The sequence below is a fragment of the Tachypleus tridentatus genome, chromosome 9 (assembly GCF_004210375.1).
Source record: "Tachypleus tridentatus isolate NWPU-2018 chromosome 9, ASM421037v1, whole genome shotgun sequence".
Taxonomy (NCBI): Eukaryota; Metazoa; Arthropoda; class Merostomata; order Xiphosura; family Limulidae; genus Tachypleus; species Tachypleus tridentatus.
In genome coordinates, this window is record NC_134833.1 from 82,951,061 (window position 1) to 82,971,064 (window position 20,004).

At 33.4% G+C, this 20,004-nt stretch overlaps 1 protein-coding gene across 1 annotated transcript in view; it reads left to right on the top strand.

The window, feature by feature from the left end:
• Positions 1 to 20,004, top strand: part of LOC143225633 (glutamate [NMDA] receptor subunit 1-like) — a 111,167-nt gene that overhangs the window by 83,666 nt on the left and 7,497 nt on the right. Inside the window, exons 9-19 of the mRNA XM_076455405.1 lie at positions 1,127 to 1,271; positions 2,665 to 2,766; positions 4,055 to 4,160; positions 9,273 to 9,391; positions 12,846 to 13,010; positions 14,029 to 14,263; positions 15,059 to 15,207; positions 15,856 to 16,013; positions 17,088 to 17,260; positions 18,508 to 18,615; positions 19,207 to 19,352. Of these exons, the coding sequence (XP_076311520.1) occupies positions 1,127 to 1,271; positions 2,665 to 2,766; positions 4,055 to 4,160; positions 9,273 to 9,391; positions 12,846 to 13,010; positions 14,029 to 14,263; positions 15,059 to 15,207; positions 15,856 to 16,013; positions 17,088 to 17,260; positions 18,508 to 18,615; positions 19,207 to 19,352 (1,606 nt within the window). The remainder of the gene's footprint in view (positions 1 to 1,126; positions 1,272 to 2,664; positions 2,767 to 4,054; positions 4,161 to 9,272; positions 9,392 to 12,845; positions 13,011 to 14,028; positions 14,264 to 15,058; positions 15,208 to 15,855; positions 16,014 to 17,087; positions 17,261 to 18,507; positions 18,616 to 19,206; positions 19,353 to 20,004) is intronic.

A 20,004-nucleotide genomic window follows, 5' to 3' on the forward strand; every position in this document is an offset into this window, starting at 1 on the left:
ATAATACACTCGCAAGATGGCGCTGTATAAGAGAATTATGAGTTATCTTTTAAATTTGTTATTTGCTGTTTTCAGAAACACCGGTATCAAACGATGAAATATTTTAGCATCGATTTATGGAGAATCTACCTTAACTATGACATAAAATAAGCATTGACAACATCGTGGCATAATCTTTAAACAAAACAATTTACTAACCAAACACAGTATCCTGAACTCGGAGAGAATGGAAAGAGTAATTGTGGAAAAATAATTAGGCAAATAATTATTGATACTTTGTCTACAGGCAATATGTATGTTGAAAAGTGTAACTTACCAATTAAATAATCAAATGCAGATAACATGGTTAAAAATGGTCATCATCCTTTACTTGTATTTTTTTTTACGATACATACGACGAAGTAAAACAAAAAACATACCAAAGGCTCGTAGATTAAGAAATGATTGTAACTTCAACTGTATAAAATGTTGTGACGCACATTGAGTTAACAATGACGTAATGACGTACGTCAATGTTTTATACACATTTCATAAATTTCCACGTGAATATCTCATATATATATAAACATATGCAGAATTTTTTATTTTAAACAGAGGTATGAGAAAAAACCGCCATCACTGGATGCTATTTTGAAACAGACAGTCAAGTTTACGTTTTTATACCTCAATTAATACATAATACATAAAACAAGAAAGTAATAATGAAATATGTCGCACATCTCAACTACTTTTCTTGAAACTTATTTTTGAAAATCTCTAAAATCTGATTTTTCATTTTTAACTTCGTTGCTTTTGTAGAGTTTAATGACGTGTATTGTAATTAAGAGAACTAACAAAGTGTACACTTAAAATAATAAAAACGTACTTATGGTTAAGTAGTCCTAAGAGTTCCAGTAAATGCTTACAAGTAATAAAGAAACACGAAATTAGTCTGAAATTAACAAAAATTAATACCACTTTAAACAAAGCGCTTTATCAACCGATATTTGTTTTTTATTTATTTCAGATACCTAGCAGCATCTACGACTATTTTTTATATTGATAAAAGTACACTTGAAACGTTTCATGTTTTCATTATCTCAAGTGACATATACATGTGTATGTGCACGTTTTATATGTTTTCCAGGTATTTAAAAGCTCAAAGTCTGCTCTACGGAAAAACGGGGAGAGTAGCTTTTGATGAAAAGGGTGATCGTCTCAATAGTGATTATGACGTAGTAAATGTTATAGAAGGACGGATTGCAAAAGTGGGAAAATACGAATTCTCCAAGGTAAAGTCAAGTAAAATACGAAATACAACTTCAACATTTGCAGACAATACACTAACATCTCCACAAGATAGTTCCCTCTAATAGCAGACAATACACTAACATCTCCACAAGATAGTTCCCTCTAATAGCAGACAATACACTAACATCTCCACAAGATAGTTCCCTCTAATAGCAGACAATACACTAACATCTCCACAAGATAGTTCCCTCTAATAGCAGACAATACACTAACATCTCCACAAGATAGTTCTCTCAAATAGCAGACAATACACTAACATCTCCACAAGATAGTTCCCTCAACTAGCAGATAATACATAACATCTCCAAAAGATAGTTCCCTCAACTAGCAGACAATACATAACATCTCCACAAGCAAGTTTTCTTAACTAATATTTAACATCCTTTAAATATTTATCATTTTCAACGCAGTTCCTCAGAATGTAAGCAACTTGTTCACTCAGCGCTAAGGAAGTCAGCTTCATGCGGTAATTTGGAATAAGGTAGAAGTTTAGCACGTAAAAGACATCTGTGATATCACGTAATTCTGGTAGGTCAACTTTAACTAACACAGGTGTTTGTGTTGAAGACGAACGATCGTTGTAGGCGTGAACAATGATATTTAATGCAGGAAAACATGATAATAATATTAGAAGAGGGATTCTAAAACAGTTTTTGTAATTTTGTTTCCTTGTGATTAAGTACAAAAACTATACAACGGACAATCTGTAACGTGCCAACCACGGATATAGAATCCGTGTTTTAAGGGTGATAAGTCTTCTGACTTGCAAAGTAAAGAAAGTTGTTAAATGTACTAGGATGAGTGCGAACATTAGAAAAACACACACATAAGTTTCGTATTTGTTTGTTTGTTTTGAATTTCGCGCAAAGCTACTTGAGGTCTATCTGCGCTAGCCGTCCCTAATTTAGCAGTGTAAGACTAGAGGAAAGGCAGCTAGTCATCACCACCCACCGCCAACTCTTGGGCTACTCATTTTCCAACAAATAGTGGAATTGACCGTAACATTATAACGCACCCACGGCTGAAAGGGCGGGCATGTTTGGTGCGACCGGGATTCGAACCCGCGACCCTCGGATTAAGTGTCGAACACCTTAACACGCTTGGCCATGCCGGACCACCCAAGTTTTGTAAATAGCCTGACAGGTAGAACTGAATGCAGAATATGCAAGGTAGAGTACCATTATGTTATATCATAAGTAATTTGTTCAAACATCATTTAAACAAATATTCTTTTTGACTTGAAATAGTTTAATTTGAACAATTTATGCATCTACAGTGAATTCATTATGCGTGAAAAAAAAACATGTTTGTTTCCTTATTACCTCTGTAAACGTAATCCATGAGTTACATAAAACTTTTTTTTTTTCTCTTAAGGCCAAAATGAAGATGAACCTTCAGCTCAATATTAGCGACATCAAATGGCCTGGTAACCAATCAACAAAGCCTCTAGGATATATCGTTCCCACCCACTTAAAGGTTTGATTAAATTATAATTGATTTCTCTCACCACGTATATTGCTTTAAACGTCAAATAGTATTGTAAGAATAATAGTACAGGTACTCACCAAATTCTGGTTGAATTCCCGAAAATATTTTAAGTTATTAATTCTTTTATGAAAAATATTTGTTTTTAAGTTCCTTTAAGTGACTTTGGTTTGGTTTGTTTTGAATTACGCGCAAAGCTACGTGAGAGCTATATATGCTAGACGTCCCTAATTTAGCCGTGTAAGATTAGTGGGAAAGCAGCTAGTCGTCACCACTCACTGCCAACTCTTTGGCTACTCTTTTACCAACGCATAATGGGATTGGTCGTCACATTATAAAACCCTCACGGCTGAATGGGCGAGCATGTTTGATGTGACGGGGATTTGAATCCTCGACCCTCAGATTACGAGTAGAGTGCCTTTACCACCTGGCCATGCTAGGTCACCGGTGACTTTATAACTTAAGGTTACTTCTGGACTTCTGGTAATCTTTCTTTAACTCTTCCTGTTTATAGTTTACCATCAACTTTTTATTCATCATGGATTGTTTTGACGTTGCTGTTCATTTCAGCTTAGCAATTTTCATAGCAGTTAGTATGTACGTTTTTTAGTTTATTAAATTATACGTTTTTTTTCTTCACTGGGTAATGAAAGTATCACAGTTTTATGAGACTGTCTTGAACTAGCTACGTTTGTGGCACTTTACTTATCACATGTATTTCATTAGTTAGGTTTTCCAAGTTTAAAAATATGTTCACTTATTTTCACACTTTGGACTACGTTTGAAATTATTATATGTGCATATTTTGATAGTTTGTTATTTATTTTTGTTGTTGAATACAAGCTGCACCATGGGCTACCTGTGTTGTATCCACTACAGAAATTGAACCCTGAATTTTAGTATTATACACTAGCAAATTTATCGCTATGCTATCGGAGAAGGCAATGTTTCTACTTTAAAATATCATGTATATATTTGAAGTACAAATTTGACTTTATAGCAGTTTTCAATCTTGTTATGTGTACTGATATTACAACCTAATTGACTTTCAGCAGTTCAGCGGTTAAACCTGAAGGCTTGTAACACTAAAAACCAAGTTCTATACTCGTGGTGGGCACAACATAGGAAACCCTCTACGTAACGATGTGTTTAACACCAAAATAAACAAATACAATTTCATTTTATTAATTTGATTTCAAAATGTTCCAAGTTATCTACATACAATAAAGTAGAAGGTGGGATTTTTAAGTTTAGTTATTAAAAATGTTTTATATATAAGGTGGTTACTATTGAGGAAAAACCATTCGTCTGGGCTCGCCCAATGAATAGCAAGGACGACTGCTATGATGACGAAATCCCATGCCCACGAGCCAACATTTCACTGAGTAAGTGAATTTGCAAACAAGATAGGAAGTGAAAATCCAAATGTTGTAAGAGATACTTTACGATTAAAATTAGTAGAATGATAAGATTTTGTCTTATCTGAGTTAAACCTCCGCAGAGGCTTCACTGTATCCACCTAATGATACTAACACATAGAACATTTCAGGCTAACTTTAGTAATTTTAAACCCAGTTATAAAACTATTTTCGCAATCAATAGAGTAAATATGGTTCCCTGTAGCATAAAGAATATCGTGTTCGCCAAATAAATGTATTTTCTAACTGAAAACTGGTTTGAACTAGAAGCTGTAAGTTCAAATATGTACTATTTTAAAAACGAAAGCCCGTATTTGACTAGTCTAATGATATGAGAAATATGTTTAAAATTTATATACAACAGCAAATATTTCGTGCAAGAATTAGAAAACTTACTTATTTTACGTTTTGCGAACATTACGAAAATGTTCTAATTTATTTTTACACACATACGCCTTTATTGCATATGTAGTTCACAGGCCTTATAGTTGGACATCTTTAGAATGCTTGGTTGTTTCGTTTTGAATTTCGCACAAAGATACACGAGCGTATCTGTGCTAGCCGTCCCTAATTTAGCAGTGTAAGACTAGAGGAAAGGCAGCTAGTCATCACCACCCACCGCCACCTCTTGGACTACTATTGTGTGCTAACAATGAATAGTGGAATTGATCATAACATTATAACGCCCTCACGGATGAAAGGTGTGACGGGGATTCGAACCCGCGACCTTCAGATCACGAGTCGAGTGCCTTAATAACCTGGCCATGCCGGGCCTGCTTTGGAATGCAGTGAATTTTTTCTTGAGTTATCAGTTGTTGTAAAAATTCATTCTTTATTTTTTAACCTTCCTATGAGAGATGTTATTTTAGAATTTCTTAGGGTATTTAACGTGTTCATGGTGGCATTGACGTTCAGATTATAAACATCTATAGGTTGTATTTTCCTTGCTTTTACTAAAAAGTTGACTAACTGACGTGGGAACTAAGTGCAATCTAAGAGAGTTGGCATTATTTCGTACATATACAGACATCGATTCCCTCTAAATACCTGTTAGAGGATACAGGTATTTTCTTCTGGAATATATTTCTCAGTATCAAGAGTGGAGTGCGAAAGTCTTTTGTATTGTATTTGTTTCTCTTGTGTTCTAGAGGAATAACTAAACTCTTTTTATTTTAAAACTCGTCATACATGACTTTCTATAGTTTAGTCAGTGTTGTGGTATTGTTGTATTTGCACTTTAATTTATTATGTCTATCAAGTTTATTTAGATTGCATCGATTCCTATCATAACTTCATCTATACCAATCTAAATTTAACGATTTGCTGTTTATTACTATAATCAATGACAGATATAGAAATACCTTTTGTTTCTTCATAAAAACATATTAATTTCTAACTTTTTCTCTGTTGGTTTATTCGTTCTCTCTTACATCTTTCGGTCTTCACTTTGGTCTCCATCCTTTTCGTGGAACTCCTGTCTTTTGTATTTCTTTCCAAAACTCATACCGAACCAGCTCGTTTTTTTCTAGCCTTGAAACTATTTCTCGTTTATCGGAACATAAAGTTTCATAATCATAAGAGATCTTGATATCTTCAGAGATGCTGAATTTAGAAAGGCAGCCTTTACATTCGTTCATTCCAATTATTTTCTAATCACTTAGAGGCTCTATAATCTATAGTCCCTTAAAGATTGATCAAAAGCCGACTGCTTTTCCTCTTCTCACAACTTCAACTGGTGTTTCTTACCCCAATTTCATGAAGAATAATCCTTATTTGGTCGAACCACTAATTGGAGTAGGCATCGTATTTATCTGTAGGAAATCAGTGTACCTGAGAATACTATATCTAAACTGGGTCAACACAACTAGCATTTGACTTCTGCATTTCCTGTTAGCTATTATATTTGAAGGTAAAATATACTCTTCAAAAAAAGAAACGCAAAAGGGATATTTTTTTATTTTAAAGAAAAATATATGTAATAACGTTACAAGCTTAGAGTATGTGATGTTACATGTGTTAAGGCACTGATTGTCAGACCAAAATGACAATAAATATTGTGCACTTTGAAAACGGAGGAAAACATCGGATTCTTCGCCAAAACACATGCGTGTCCAATAAATTTGTTTGAGAGATCTGCATGTTCTGCAAGTGCAACATGTGCAAAATCCCTATAAAAGTGACGGGTTCTCGGTTTCCATAGCTCAGTGTTAAGCCACCGACACGCAATACAGTTACGCCAAGACTGACTGAAGCACAACGCAACAACGCCATTGGTCGCTTAGAAGCAGGCGAATCTTGATCAGATGTTGCCAGAGCTGTGAATGTCCACCCAAGCACCATCACAAGGCTATGGAATCGTCACCAACAACATGGATCAACTCGTGACCGTCCACGATCTGGCAGACCTCGTGTGACCACGCCCGCACAAGATCGCAACATCCGGTTACGTCACCTTCGGGATAGGACCACCACTGCGATGTCTACTGCCTCAACCATATCAGGGCTGCGTAGGATTTCCGATCAGACCGTACGCAACCGTCTACGAGATTCTTAGGCCTCATGTGCAACCCATCATGGTGAACGTCAACGACGTTTTTCAACATGACAACGCCCGTTCTCACACAGCCCTACTCACCACTGTCTTCTTGAGACACCACAACATCAACATTCTTCCCTGGCCCTCCAGATCACCAGATTTAAACCCCATCGAACATCTTTGGGACGAGTTGGACCGACGTCTGCGACGGCGACAACCTCAACCGCAGACTCTACCTCAGCTTTGCAGGCTGAGTGGACAGCCATTCCACAGGTTGTGATTCGTCATCTCATCGCTTACATGGGCAGGAGATGCCAAGCAGTTATTGATGCTCACGGGGGGCATACTCGTTATTGACGTTGAGTGACGTTAAACTTCAACTAGTGAGCGTGGACTTCGCCTTTGCAGACTTTGGATGTTCAGCATTGAATGTGCAAAGTTTCACACATGTCATACAGAACTACCCGGAATAAACTTGTTAACAATTTGTCTCATATTTGCCTTTTGCGTTTCTTTTTTGGAAGAGTATATGTAAAACCTAAAATTATGAGGAGTGTTACTGGGATAACGTGACGCTATCAGTTGATTTATCTTCTTTAGAGCAGGTAGTGAAAATTACTAATGGAAAATATGGTTAATTCTGAAAATTGATAGTGAATAAACAATTTTGGACAATGGCGAGCTTTTCAATGAAAATATTTTTTCGAAAACGAAGAGTGAAGTTTGTGAACTACATAATAAGTATCAGTTGATCTGAATGAAAAATTAGGTACCTTAAATGTGTATAAATATTTTTTTTCTAACACAAACTAAAAGTTACTCAGAATTGTAGTAAACTCGAACACTGCTAAGGTTAGGTACTTGTTTATAATGGACGTAAAATTAAAACCCTAACGTTAAACTTTCTTAACTACTTCTTTCCTATTTAAAGATTGGAAAACTATCTTATAGTTAAACTATGTATATTTGCTATTATCAGTGTTAGTTTTTGTTGTTGTTATTGTTGATTTTAAGCTTAAAATGATATAAAAATAAGCATTCTAGTCTCAGACCTTGACATTTTAAATGTACTAAACATTTTAGAAATTTAACAATCCTATCTTCAAATATACTTGAATATTGTTTCTCTTAACCGTTCGAAGAAAAATCAAGATAAACTGATGTGTATTCCATGTGAACACGTGCGTTTGTAGAGATATTAATCAAAATGCGTTACCATTACGGTAAGAATTGTCCTAAAAGAAAGCGTTAACATTTTAAGTTAAATAAAAGGGTATTTTGAGATTCTAAGGTTTAAAATATTGATTGGATTGCTTACACCTTATATGTGTTTTTAAAAACTTACAAATGTAAAAAAGTTTTCAACATGATTTGGTTTGAGATATAGTTAAAAACTTACAAATGTAAAAAGTTTTCAACATTATTTGGTTTGTGATATAGTTAAATACTCACAAATGTAAAACGTTTTCAACATTATTTGGTTTGAGACATGTAGTTAAAAACTTACAAATGTAAAATGTTTTCAACATTATTTGGTTTGTGATACAGTTAAAGACTTACAAATGTAAAAAGTTTTCAACATTATTTGGTTTGAAACACAGTCCTTTATTTACCACTAATAACTTAAAAGACTTAAGTGTTTGGATACAATATGATGTATCGTCACAATTAATATTAATTATTATCTAGTACCCTAACCGGCTATATACTGAAGTAACGAATCAAATAATAGATTAGGTCTTTGTGTCACAACGTCAACTACATTTTAGACTAAATTTAGTTCATATAATATGTAATACTAGATTTTAAGAGACTGGTCAGAGATTGTGCGATTAATGGTGAAAGTAACTACCTTTAAAATACATTCTTTTTTCATCTACTACGGCACAAAGTATACATTTTCTATATAAATGCGTTCAGTAACCAAGCTTTCGATTTTAATGGTGTATTCTCGAGTGATCATAAATACATATAGTGTCTTATCAGTATTATTATGTAGTCTGTGATAATAGGAGACATTAGAAATTACTCAACAGATTGCTTCCACAAGAAGGCAAGCCGTTAATCCTCGCCTTTCACCAGATAAAAAAATACACTAAAGATATACCACAATCAGCTTCATAGTGTTCATAAAACCTGCAGTTCACAAATATGACTTTTTAATACCATCTGGGAACAGTGAGAAGCTTCAAATTTTGGTTTTGTTTAAAAGTTTCCGTTCATAATAAAGACATGTTATGAAGAAGAAGCCAGTAAAGCTCTTCTTTTGTTTGTGTTTTACAGCGAAGTCACATTGAGCTATCTGCTGCGTTCGGTACGAGGAATCGAGCCTCGTATTTTAGCTTTGTAAGTGTGTAGACTTACCGTTGTCCTACTGGAGGACTTTTTTATCGATCTGTAAATTACTTAAATTGTTTTTGACATGACTACCAACGTCACGAAAATTAATTCATTGTCTTTTTTTATCTAGTGACACGTTATTTCTCGAAACAGTTGTGATGATCCTGTGTCAGCCATAAAAGCTATTTTTTTATGTTTATTAGAGAAATCCTACTGTTGCCGGGGTTACTGCATGGACTTGCTGAGAAAGCTGGGGAACGACCTAAACTTTACGTACGATCTTTACCAAGTAGAAGATGGTCAATATGGCAGTTTTGAATATGTAAGAAATAGTTTTATAACTTTTTAAACTTTAAATCTATATCTATCAAGTTTGGAAAACTAGGTTGTAGAGCGTGCTCTAAAAAAATCTGTAAACTATAAAAAGGTATTACTGAAAACTTTAGTCGGAAAAGCCGTTTATCTTATTAATAACATTATATAATTATTTTATTTTAATTCTCTAGACATACAGTGTGTTCGATAAATTATTATATCTCCATACTTTTGTATTTTGTGTATTACATTAATTTAAAATGCAACGGCGTAATTCAAGAACAATTACTGGTCAGACACTTCACATTTTTCATTGTTGTATATTTTGTCTTAGCGAATGTAATGTAAAAAAGTGTTCGTTTTATAAGTTATTGTTTAAACGTCATCAATTAGTTTGTTCAAAATACTCAAGGTGTCGCTTTGTAATCTGTATAGGAATAATTGGGAATTAGGGTTAGTTTGTTCTAGATTCCAGTATAGTATTAGTTGATCATTGTAAAGGAAATTGATTCGGATTTGCGTTGCACTGTATTCTTCAGCTCATTACTAAAATTCCCTACCAAAAACGAAAGAAAAGAACGAAAATGTATGAATGCTGCTAAATCAGTGAAAGCATGTTTGGACAACAGTTACAACTATAAGATAGAGAATCAAATTTTATATAATTAAGTTTATCAAGTTAATTAGTTTATTAAGTATCGGAACTTGGTTATTAGTTACAAGCCCTCAGACTTGCAACTATTAAATTTAGGTCAAATGTAAAGGTTGAATGATTATATTGCTTAGTATTTCAAAAAAAATGTTAATTAATAACTATCTAAGCCTGATCGGAAGCTTTGATTTCTCATAAGCTAATATACTACTCCTGGCATTCATTCAAAAGTAGGATATTTGGTATGTTTAACATGGCCCGTCATGGCCAGGTGGTTAAGACGTTTGACTCGTAATTTAAGGGTCGCGGGTTTGAATCACCATTGCACCAAACATGCTTCCCCTTTCAGCCGCGGGAGAGTTATAATATTACGGTCAATCTATTCGTTAGTAAAAGAGTAGCCCAAGAGTTGGCGGTGGGTGGTGGTGACTAGCTGCCTTCCCTCTTCCCTAAATTAGAGACGTCTAGCGCAGATAACCCTAGTGTAGCTTTGCGCGAAATTCAGAAAACAAACAAACAGGTTTTAACATCAACAATTAATTAAATAATTAACTAATATACTCTCAAAAATAACACTCATGATGTGTCGAAACTAGTCGGGTAATTAACTTTATATCCCTGTAAATTTATGTTGTTTATCATACTTAATATAAGATATTTCGGAATGTTTACGCAATGCAAATAACAGAGAACAGCGTATTCAACGTAATAAAAGTTGGTTTGGTGTTAATAACGAATTTTCCACAATTCAGCTATCTAAAATTTGGAAATAATGTTCACTTTGTTATATCACGTAAGGATTTTTTTTTTTTTACAAATCGTAAAGAAAAACTCTTACTTAGATCAAATTATTATTTCGTTTACCACAATGAACATTTCTTATTATGTTTATTAATCGAAATACAAAGTCGAGAAAAGGGAATGACACTGATGTGAATTGGATATGCATCCTCATTCATCCTGATTTGTTTTGTCGAATGTACATCTTTTAGTCTCAAAACTACATATTGTGGTCTTCCTTTTATATATTGCGTCTGAGCATCTTTCAATGACCAGACATTATATTGATGTTTCAACTTCCTGATACCTCCTCTCCATTTCTCTGATGTCTTGATGAAAATTTTCTTCTTATTCTTCTCTAACGGCACCGAGATTTTCAGAAAAATAGTCAATATGTGAGTGTAAGAAATGAACTTTCAAGCTCATGATATAACTCAAGTCTCTGAATTTTGCGATCTTGTTATTGACAATATTTTTGTAATTTGGATCGCTTTTGTTTCCTAAACATTTGTCAACAACATTTTTAAAGCAGTTCACACTTTCTCAACATCTTTATCGTCCTTTCGAACTGCCCCATCAGTGGCTCAGCAGTATGTCTGCGGACTTACAACGCTAAAAACCGGGTTTCAATACCCGTGGTGGGCAAAACACAGATAGCCCATTGTGTAGCTTTGTGCTTAGTTCAAAACAACAAAACAACAACAACCTTTCGAACTGTTCATCAAAAGGCATTTTTTTTTTAATCTGAGACCCAACAAAAATCCTTTCTTTAAATTTTAAGGACTTTTCAAACTGCTTCATCAAGCTCACTTTTATGTGAACTTGAGGTAATTGATCTTTCTTTGTGTCAAACAAACTTTCACGTTCAATGTTTTCCATCTTGGTATCAGGCTGACTCTGTGTGGTCATTCCTTATTTATTCAGTAGTGAGTTTTGTGCTCTACTGCTCCATTCACATACAACAAATTGAAACTTTGTATAACTGGACTGTTGGCCCAATAATTTAGAAAGAAATTTAGGCCTCCACAAAGTAATCAACCGTGCTGTTTATATTTCTCTTTATAAAGAAAAACTTCAATATCTCAGTATATTTCCTTCAAGTGAACCAAATAAGCATTATGAACAGATACATATATGTTACCATTGTGAATGTGAACACCTTTTAGAGTTCTTTTGGAGGAATCATTGAACGATCTCCACTCAATTGGTTCATAGACTGTAGCTCCTAGCGTTGGTATTAATTCAGTAATATTGTTCCAATAAACCAAAGAACCAAGTTTTATTCTAAAATACGCTTTTTTGACGAATTCTGTAATGTTTTGCCTTTGTTTACATACAACTAATTTACTACAGATGTAACAGAATATGTTTGAATCGTTTACCTCTTGTTACCATAGCGATGAATAAGTAATATTGAAAAGAAAAAAAAATGTCAAAGTTTATACGCAAACGAATAATATCGGGAAATGACACATCATGCGGCCTCTTAACCATTAATATCCTGGTGGTGTATTTCTCGATAAGGTTCTCACGTCGCAATTGGATATAATTTTTGGATTCGGTGTACAGGTATTACTGTCAAATACGTAACAATTTCAAAACTATAGAACCATCGAAAGCCTGTCTGTATTATTAAAGCATGCTCAATCCACCTATGTACACATGAAAAGTGTTATGCTTAGCTTACTCAATTTTGATTACTTTGTTTTCAAAGTATTAATAAGTTGGCTCGAAATTAACCCTTGCATCAACTTGATGCGTTAGTTTTAATACTTAGAGTAAAGTAGGATATATTTAAAACAAAGTTTTAATCGAGTATAAGTTATCTTCTCATTTATGGCAAAATGCTAAGTGAAAAATGTTATATTTAGTAAAGTTTTACAAGTAAAGAGGAATAAAGTTCATGTAAAATATTAATATTTCAGCTGTTTTTTACTGTTTGTTTTCTATAAAAGCTACTAAAACTTTATTACGTATCACAATCCACAGTTTCGTTTAGTTTCAAACAAACCAGTGTTTAAAACCTTAGGTGAATGGTTCTAAGAAGAAGTTTTGGACGGGAATGATGGGAGATTTGGTGTATGAAAAGGCAGACATGATTGTCGCCCCACTCACAATCAACCCTGAAAGATCTCAAGTTATTGAGTTTACTAAACCTTTCAAATACCAGGGAGTCACGATACTGGAAAAAAAGGTAGATAAATAATGAATAAGGATGTTAAGAGCGGTAAATCTAATGATGCTCAAAATGATGTCTTTCATCTTAAAAATTATTTGTAAATTTTATATAAACGTTTAAGCAAAGATATTATTCATATTTATAATTTAGTAATCACCTAAAACACAGAAATATGTTAGTAATTCTCATATTATGTACGGCAAAGATGAACACACTATTAGTGAACATTATAAACACTATGTTGTAGTTAATACTGGTGGGCATTATGTGATTACGCATTTTATAAATATATTTTTCTTTTACGTAAACTATTAATATAGTTTTTGTATAGGTATGGCATTGGGGAATATTGGGGTTACATGATATTGGTGAATATATATTACGCTGTTGAATGTACTGTATTGACTAATATTTTGATAGTACGATAGAGTTGAATATTGTATGACGTTGGCTACTAAGTAAAGCTGTCACTATTAAAATGGAGTAGATTAAATATATACTATGAGTCCATACGTTATTATGTTTATACATATATATTACACCATATGTGTTGCTGTACATCTTTAGAGAGAGTTTTCTTTATTTAAGTTTGTTGTAAGTATTAGATATGCAGACAGATGATATTTTAATGATGATTGTACCGGTTTTTACTGATACTAACTATAATTATAAATATTATAATATCGTAACGTTAATTGTGTTATATGGTAGTCGTGTTTATTATACGTGGTGTTTGTTATGTATGGTAATGATGACCATTATTTTGTGTAAGTTAAGGTGATTATTGCGTCGTGCGTGTTAGTAGTTTTTATTATTGTATATGGTAACTGTGTTTATGTGTGGCAATTATTATTATTGTTATGAGAAGTAATTGTGTTTATTGTTGTATAAGCTATTTGCAAATATTGTGATTACGACTTGATATAGAAAAACACTAACACGTTTAACATAGTAGTTTATATATATATATTTATAAAATGTTCACTCCTCCATCAGAAAATACGATCACATACAAACCATTTTCTTTTTGAAGCAACCAAAAAGTTCCACCTTGGCCTCTTTTCTTCAACCTTTTGAGCAGACGCTCTGGATATTGGTGATGGTTTCCGTCCACGTTGTTGCACTAGCGTTGTATCTTTTAGACAGGTTTAGTCCATTTGGACGCTACAAACTTCCGAATAGTGATGCTACGGAGGAAGATGCTTTAAACCTTTCCAGCGCCATCTGGTTTGCATGGGGAGTATTATTAAACAGTGGGATTGGCGAAGGTATTTAATTTTCAAACAGAGCTCCCTTAAAGAAAAGTTTTATAAATTTAATACCTATTATATTAACTGTAAAATTTGATAAAACAGCTACCCAAAAAAATAATATTTTCTATAAGTTATTTTAGTTCAAATAAACCAAGTTCCTTAGAATTTATTTTTATCTAATTTTAATTTTATATTTTTTTAACAGTATATAATTTGGTATTTGATATTTTCTGTTAATATTATCATACCTGACTAAACTTTTAAGATTAAAAATGCCTTATTAGATTACGAATTCATTAATACGAGATAAATTTCTATGCTTAGTGTCTCGGAGAATCTCTTTATAAAGTTAGTTTAGAAATCGTTCATATGTGTTAGAATTATGTCGACATTTTGGGGCTCGGCATGGCCAAGCGTGTTAAGGCGCGCGACTCATAATCTGAGGATCACGGGTTCACATCCCCATCACGCCAAACATGCTCGTCCTTTCAGCCGTGGGGGCGTTATAATGTTACAGTCAATCCCACTATTCGTTGGTAAAAGAGCAGCTCAAGAGTTGGCGGTGGGTGGTGATGACTAGCTGCCTTCTCTCTAGACTTATACTGCTAAATTAGGGATTGCTAGTGCAGATAGCCCTCGAGTAGCTTTGCGTGAAATTCAAAAACAAACAATCTACATTTCGGGCGTTTGTAGACATTCTCATTTTAGTTAGTGTTCAAAGCTGAATTTTAATTTCCTAGCGTTTTGTAGTTTTACGTTTTGTTGCTGTTGGTGAATCTGTTTGACACATATGTGTCTTATCTCTTGCAGGTACTCCACGCAGCTTCAGTGCCCGAGTACTAGGGATGGTGTGGGCAGGTTTTGCTATGATTGTTGTTGCTTCCTACACTGCCAATCTTGCTGCATTTCTTGTTTTGGATCGCCCGGAAACGTCGCTAAGTGGAATAAACGACGCGCGGGTAAACACAGATTTCTGGTTTTCAAGAAAAGCAACTACACTATCAATCGTGAAACACGCCATTATATTTTTCTCCTTTTTTTTTTATAATTTCTGCTGTTTTTCTTAGCCAATGTACATGGAACATTATTAAAACCATTAAATTTGATCATCTTAGCCACTAAAACACACCAGTACTGATTATTATTGTCAGCTGATGTAGAACAGAACGTTTTTTAAGTTTTTGATTAATTTATCAATCGGTGCAGTTTTAGGCGGAAAATTCCGAAGACTGTTTTTTTTTACATTATATAATTCAGATAATTCCTTGTAATTTCAGTAAACGTTTGTCAATGACATTGCTTCTACGTATCCAAGAAGGCTGTTTATTTTACTTATTAACACTCTCTTTGTTATTTCAAAATATTTTGTTGGCAGCAATTTGATAAAGAATGTAATGAAGTTTACTGTGACAGTATAACTATAAAATATTTAGTTTGATAAATATTTTAAAGAAATAAAACGCTGGACATTAAATATTAGTCATGAGATTTTACTATTCCTATTGTAAATAATCTAATTTTTGGTACAATCATTCAATCAAATACTAAGATATTAATTTCGAACTTTTTGTTATTCTTATGGTTTTAAAAGTTCAAAATTTTTGCAGCTTCGCAATCCTTTGGAGAATTTTACTTATGCCACAGTGAAGGGTAGCGCCGTTGATATGTACTTTAGACGACAGGTGGAGCTTTCAAACATGTATCGAACAATGGAAGGCAAGAACTATGACACAGCAGAAGAAGCTATCAATGCAGTTAAATCTGGGTCAGTTTTTATTTTATGCGTTATAAATTTTCTTCGTATTTGTTTTATTTTACTAATAAATCATAAACTATTGTAAGTATTACACAAACATATCTAGGTATTCTGAGTCGAAACTTTGGGATTGATTTGTAGGCTCAGAACCATATAAAGTACTGAAAGATTCAAACCTATGATTTGAGAAATTTTAATAAATGCGATTGTTTATATTAACTATAGTTTTCATAGATTTATGAATTTATATTTTATTACTATGCAACCTTAAAATGTTTCAGTTAGTTCCACACAATAAAAGAGTTAAGCGTCACCTACTACCTACGAATAAAAAATATCATAGTTAATGACAATTGAACCGAACTGATAACATGATATATCCAGTCAGTAGAAATTGTATAATCTAGTTCCTCTCATTGTTGTTTTATAGAATTTCACCTCTTCTAATTCAGTATATTAACATAATTTCTGACATACGATAGGGAATACTAGATTTAACATGAATTATGTATTATATCAATTATAAATGTTAAGTTTCGTCTTATTTGATTATATTACTAAACATACTAACTTATTATATATGAAATGAAGGCGTGTGTATATCTTAAAAAGTAACTTTATTTATATTATTCTAATTTATATGTATTATGCGTTATGTTTCAGTGTGACCTAATTATGCTTAAACCTGCTGCTAACTATTTAGCCATTCTATGCTCATATGACCAAATGCTTCGAAATGATTTTTTAAATTCGTTTATAAAACATTTTCTAAAATTAATAGAAAATACATTTGTTGGTGTTGAAAATTATGTCATCAGAATTTTTTTTTTTCAAATTCATTTAACACTTTCTCTATATCTTTACCATGGTGAATATCATAGTTTCCTTATAACTGTGAGATTTCTGCTTGTTCTTTTAGCTAAAATTACCGTTATTTTTCAACCTAGTATTGTCGATAAAATTGTATTTCGTATATCAAAGTGTTAAATTTCCTCAAAACTATCGTTTAATTAGGCCACGATCTAATATTAATCTTATCCTAGGAGCAGCTATTATATAAATGCTATATCGATGTTTATACAGGGAACTAAACGCTTTCATCTGGGATTCTTCTCGGCTAGAGTATGAAGCTGCTCAAGATTGTGATTTAGTGACAGCAAGGGAACAGTTTGGTCGTTCAGGCTACGGAATAGGTTTACAGAAGAACAGCTTCTGGGCTGATCGGGTTACTTTAGCACTGCTGGAAATGCATGAAAGTAAGAAAAAAGTCTATGTTTAATATCTTTTCAAGTCGCGAAAACGAATAAAAGCCAGCATGCTGGGATATTACTTAAATTACTTATTTTGTTGGATAGTGCTACTTTACGTTTTTACATAAAGATGTGACCAAAGTATTTGTTTGGTGATACTCAACATAGTGTGTTTCATTTAAATTATTATGAATATTTACAAATTTATTTTTACAAAGCTTAAATACGCATATTACTCACAGAAAATTTGTAGAGTAATAATATCAAATGTAATATTTTAAAGCTAAAGTAATCTCTGTTCCTTGTCCTGAAATCTCAGGAAGCGAAAGTAGTCTTGGTCTAGTTTGAATTTCGTGCAAAACTACATGAGAGCTATCTGCGCTAGCCCTCCCTAATTTAATAGTGTAAGACTAGAGGGAAAGCAGCTATTCGTCACCACCCACCGCCAACTCTTGGGCTACTCTTTTACCAACGAATAGTGGGACTGACCGCCACTTTATAACGCTCCCACGGCTGAAAGGGCGAATGTGTTTGATGCGACGGGGATTCAAACCCGCGACCTTCGGATTACGAGTCGAGTGCCTTAACCGCCTGGCTATGCTGGGCCTCTTGAAGTAGATAATTGTTTTGCAAGAATATGATAAAAACAAACGCTTGATACAAAACGCAAGCAATACTATGATTTTGTTGCCACGTTATCCCCAGCGACACAACAATGAGTGTGCACTTATAACGCTATAAGTTAGGTTTTAATACCCATGATGGACACAGTACAAACAGATGTACTATAATTGTATAGTTTTGTGCTTAACTACAGAAAACAAATGTTGCCAAATCTAACGTATTACTTAGAAAAGTTGTTTTTTCTAAAAGAATGATATGTTTTATATTGACATTGGTGCCCAATTAGTAAAAAAAACCACACGCATTTTTCTTGATAAGTGTATTTAAAAGTTGAATTTGATTTCCATTGCATAAAGTAATTTTACTTTCATCACGTGACAGTAATAGAATAAATATTTTATAAGAATTCAACTTAACTATTTACAGCGTTGAAAAATTGATGCATTAAAGTGTTTTAGTGCCCTTGAGAATATAAAATAAAAAAATGATTGCAAAAACATCGAGACAGGACTAGTTTTTCTGCCTTTGAGTAATTTTCATTTTGCTTGCATTAATCTTAAAATATTAAACTACGTGTTTACTTCGAAGAGAAATAATTATAAGGTAATTAAATGTGACATTTTCTTAAGGTGGACATATGGAAAACCTGGACAACAAGTGGATTTTATCTGGAGGCGATAAATGTGATAACAAGAATGAGAAGTTTCCTGCTACGCTTGGGTTAAAAAACATGGCTGGTAAGAAACCTTCTTATTTTTGTATTAGATAGGTACAAATGAACATGATAACATCTAGTGGTTAGGGCGTTCGATTCGCAATCTGCGAGTCGCTGATTAAAATCCCATCACTGAACATGCTGGCACTTTCAGCCGTTGGGACGTTGTATTTTAATCCAATACAACCTTTAGATTAAGAACGACTAGCGCAGACGTTTCTCAATTAGCTTTGTGTAAAATTCAACAAAACAGAGAAACTTAAGCTGCTTATTAAACCTAGATGCAACAACAGGCAACATTGCTTAACCACTGTTGATTTATAGATTGCTATTTTTGTGGTTATTTTTAAAAGTAATTATTCAGTTAATAATGTTTAAAAGCAATATCTTCTTTTTTAATGCTAGTTATTGTTTTAAGATGCGAGAAACCTTTACTAGACATCTGTGCTCTTCAATGCAGTTGTTTTCTAGTTTAACTGTTGAAAATAAGGACACAGTTCTGTGGTTATGAAAAGTTTCCATCTCAGAATTATACTCCAACATAAGTCTCATGGAATTATAGATATCAGAACTCGGTACATACGATTTTAATCTGTGTTATTATCTCCCATAGGAGTATTTATTTTAGTTGGAGCAGGAATTGTTGGTGGAGTAGGCCTTATTGTCATTGAAATTATATATAAAAGGCATCAAACTCGTAAACAGCGCAGAATGGAACTTGCTCGTCATGCTGCTGACAAATGGAGAGGAACAGTAGAGGTAAAACTACGTTAATATGTTCTTGAGGAAAATGTGTTAAAAGTGAAAATAGTCGAAATAAATTATTGAAGAATACATGTCTACAAAACAAAAACTATAAACGCCTTATTGGTAAATCGCTCTCTATAGAATGGCATAAGCAGCTAATTGCTGGTTAAGACAGTGATGGAAGGACATTGAAGGTAAGACACTTTGACTACCTGTAATAGTAGGATATCGATGGTAGGTTACCTTCTAGATGATTGTAGCGAAGGCACTCAAGGTAATAGACTGGTTAATAAAACAGACAGTTATAACGGCTATGCTATTGGTTGTCTGTCTGTAAATACTTGTAACGATAAATATAGAATATAGAAGGCTGTTACAGATAGGTGTAACAGAATGCATTGCAGGAATATTTGTAACATAAGATTTTAGAGCTATAGATTAGTGGAAAAATTAGTGGTAAGTAACAGTAAGACATAGAAACTTCTAAGTTGGGTTAATTTATTCGTAACATAAAGACACTAAAGTGTTATTTTTTTTTTGCCAGAAAACATAATAAGTAGTGACTACGTTTTCAAGAAACGTGTTTTGAAGAAATTGGAAGTTAAGAAGTCTAAACTGCCTTCTTACTTTATCATTTAACTGGAATTGACTTTGTATAAGCCAT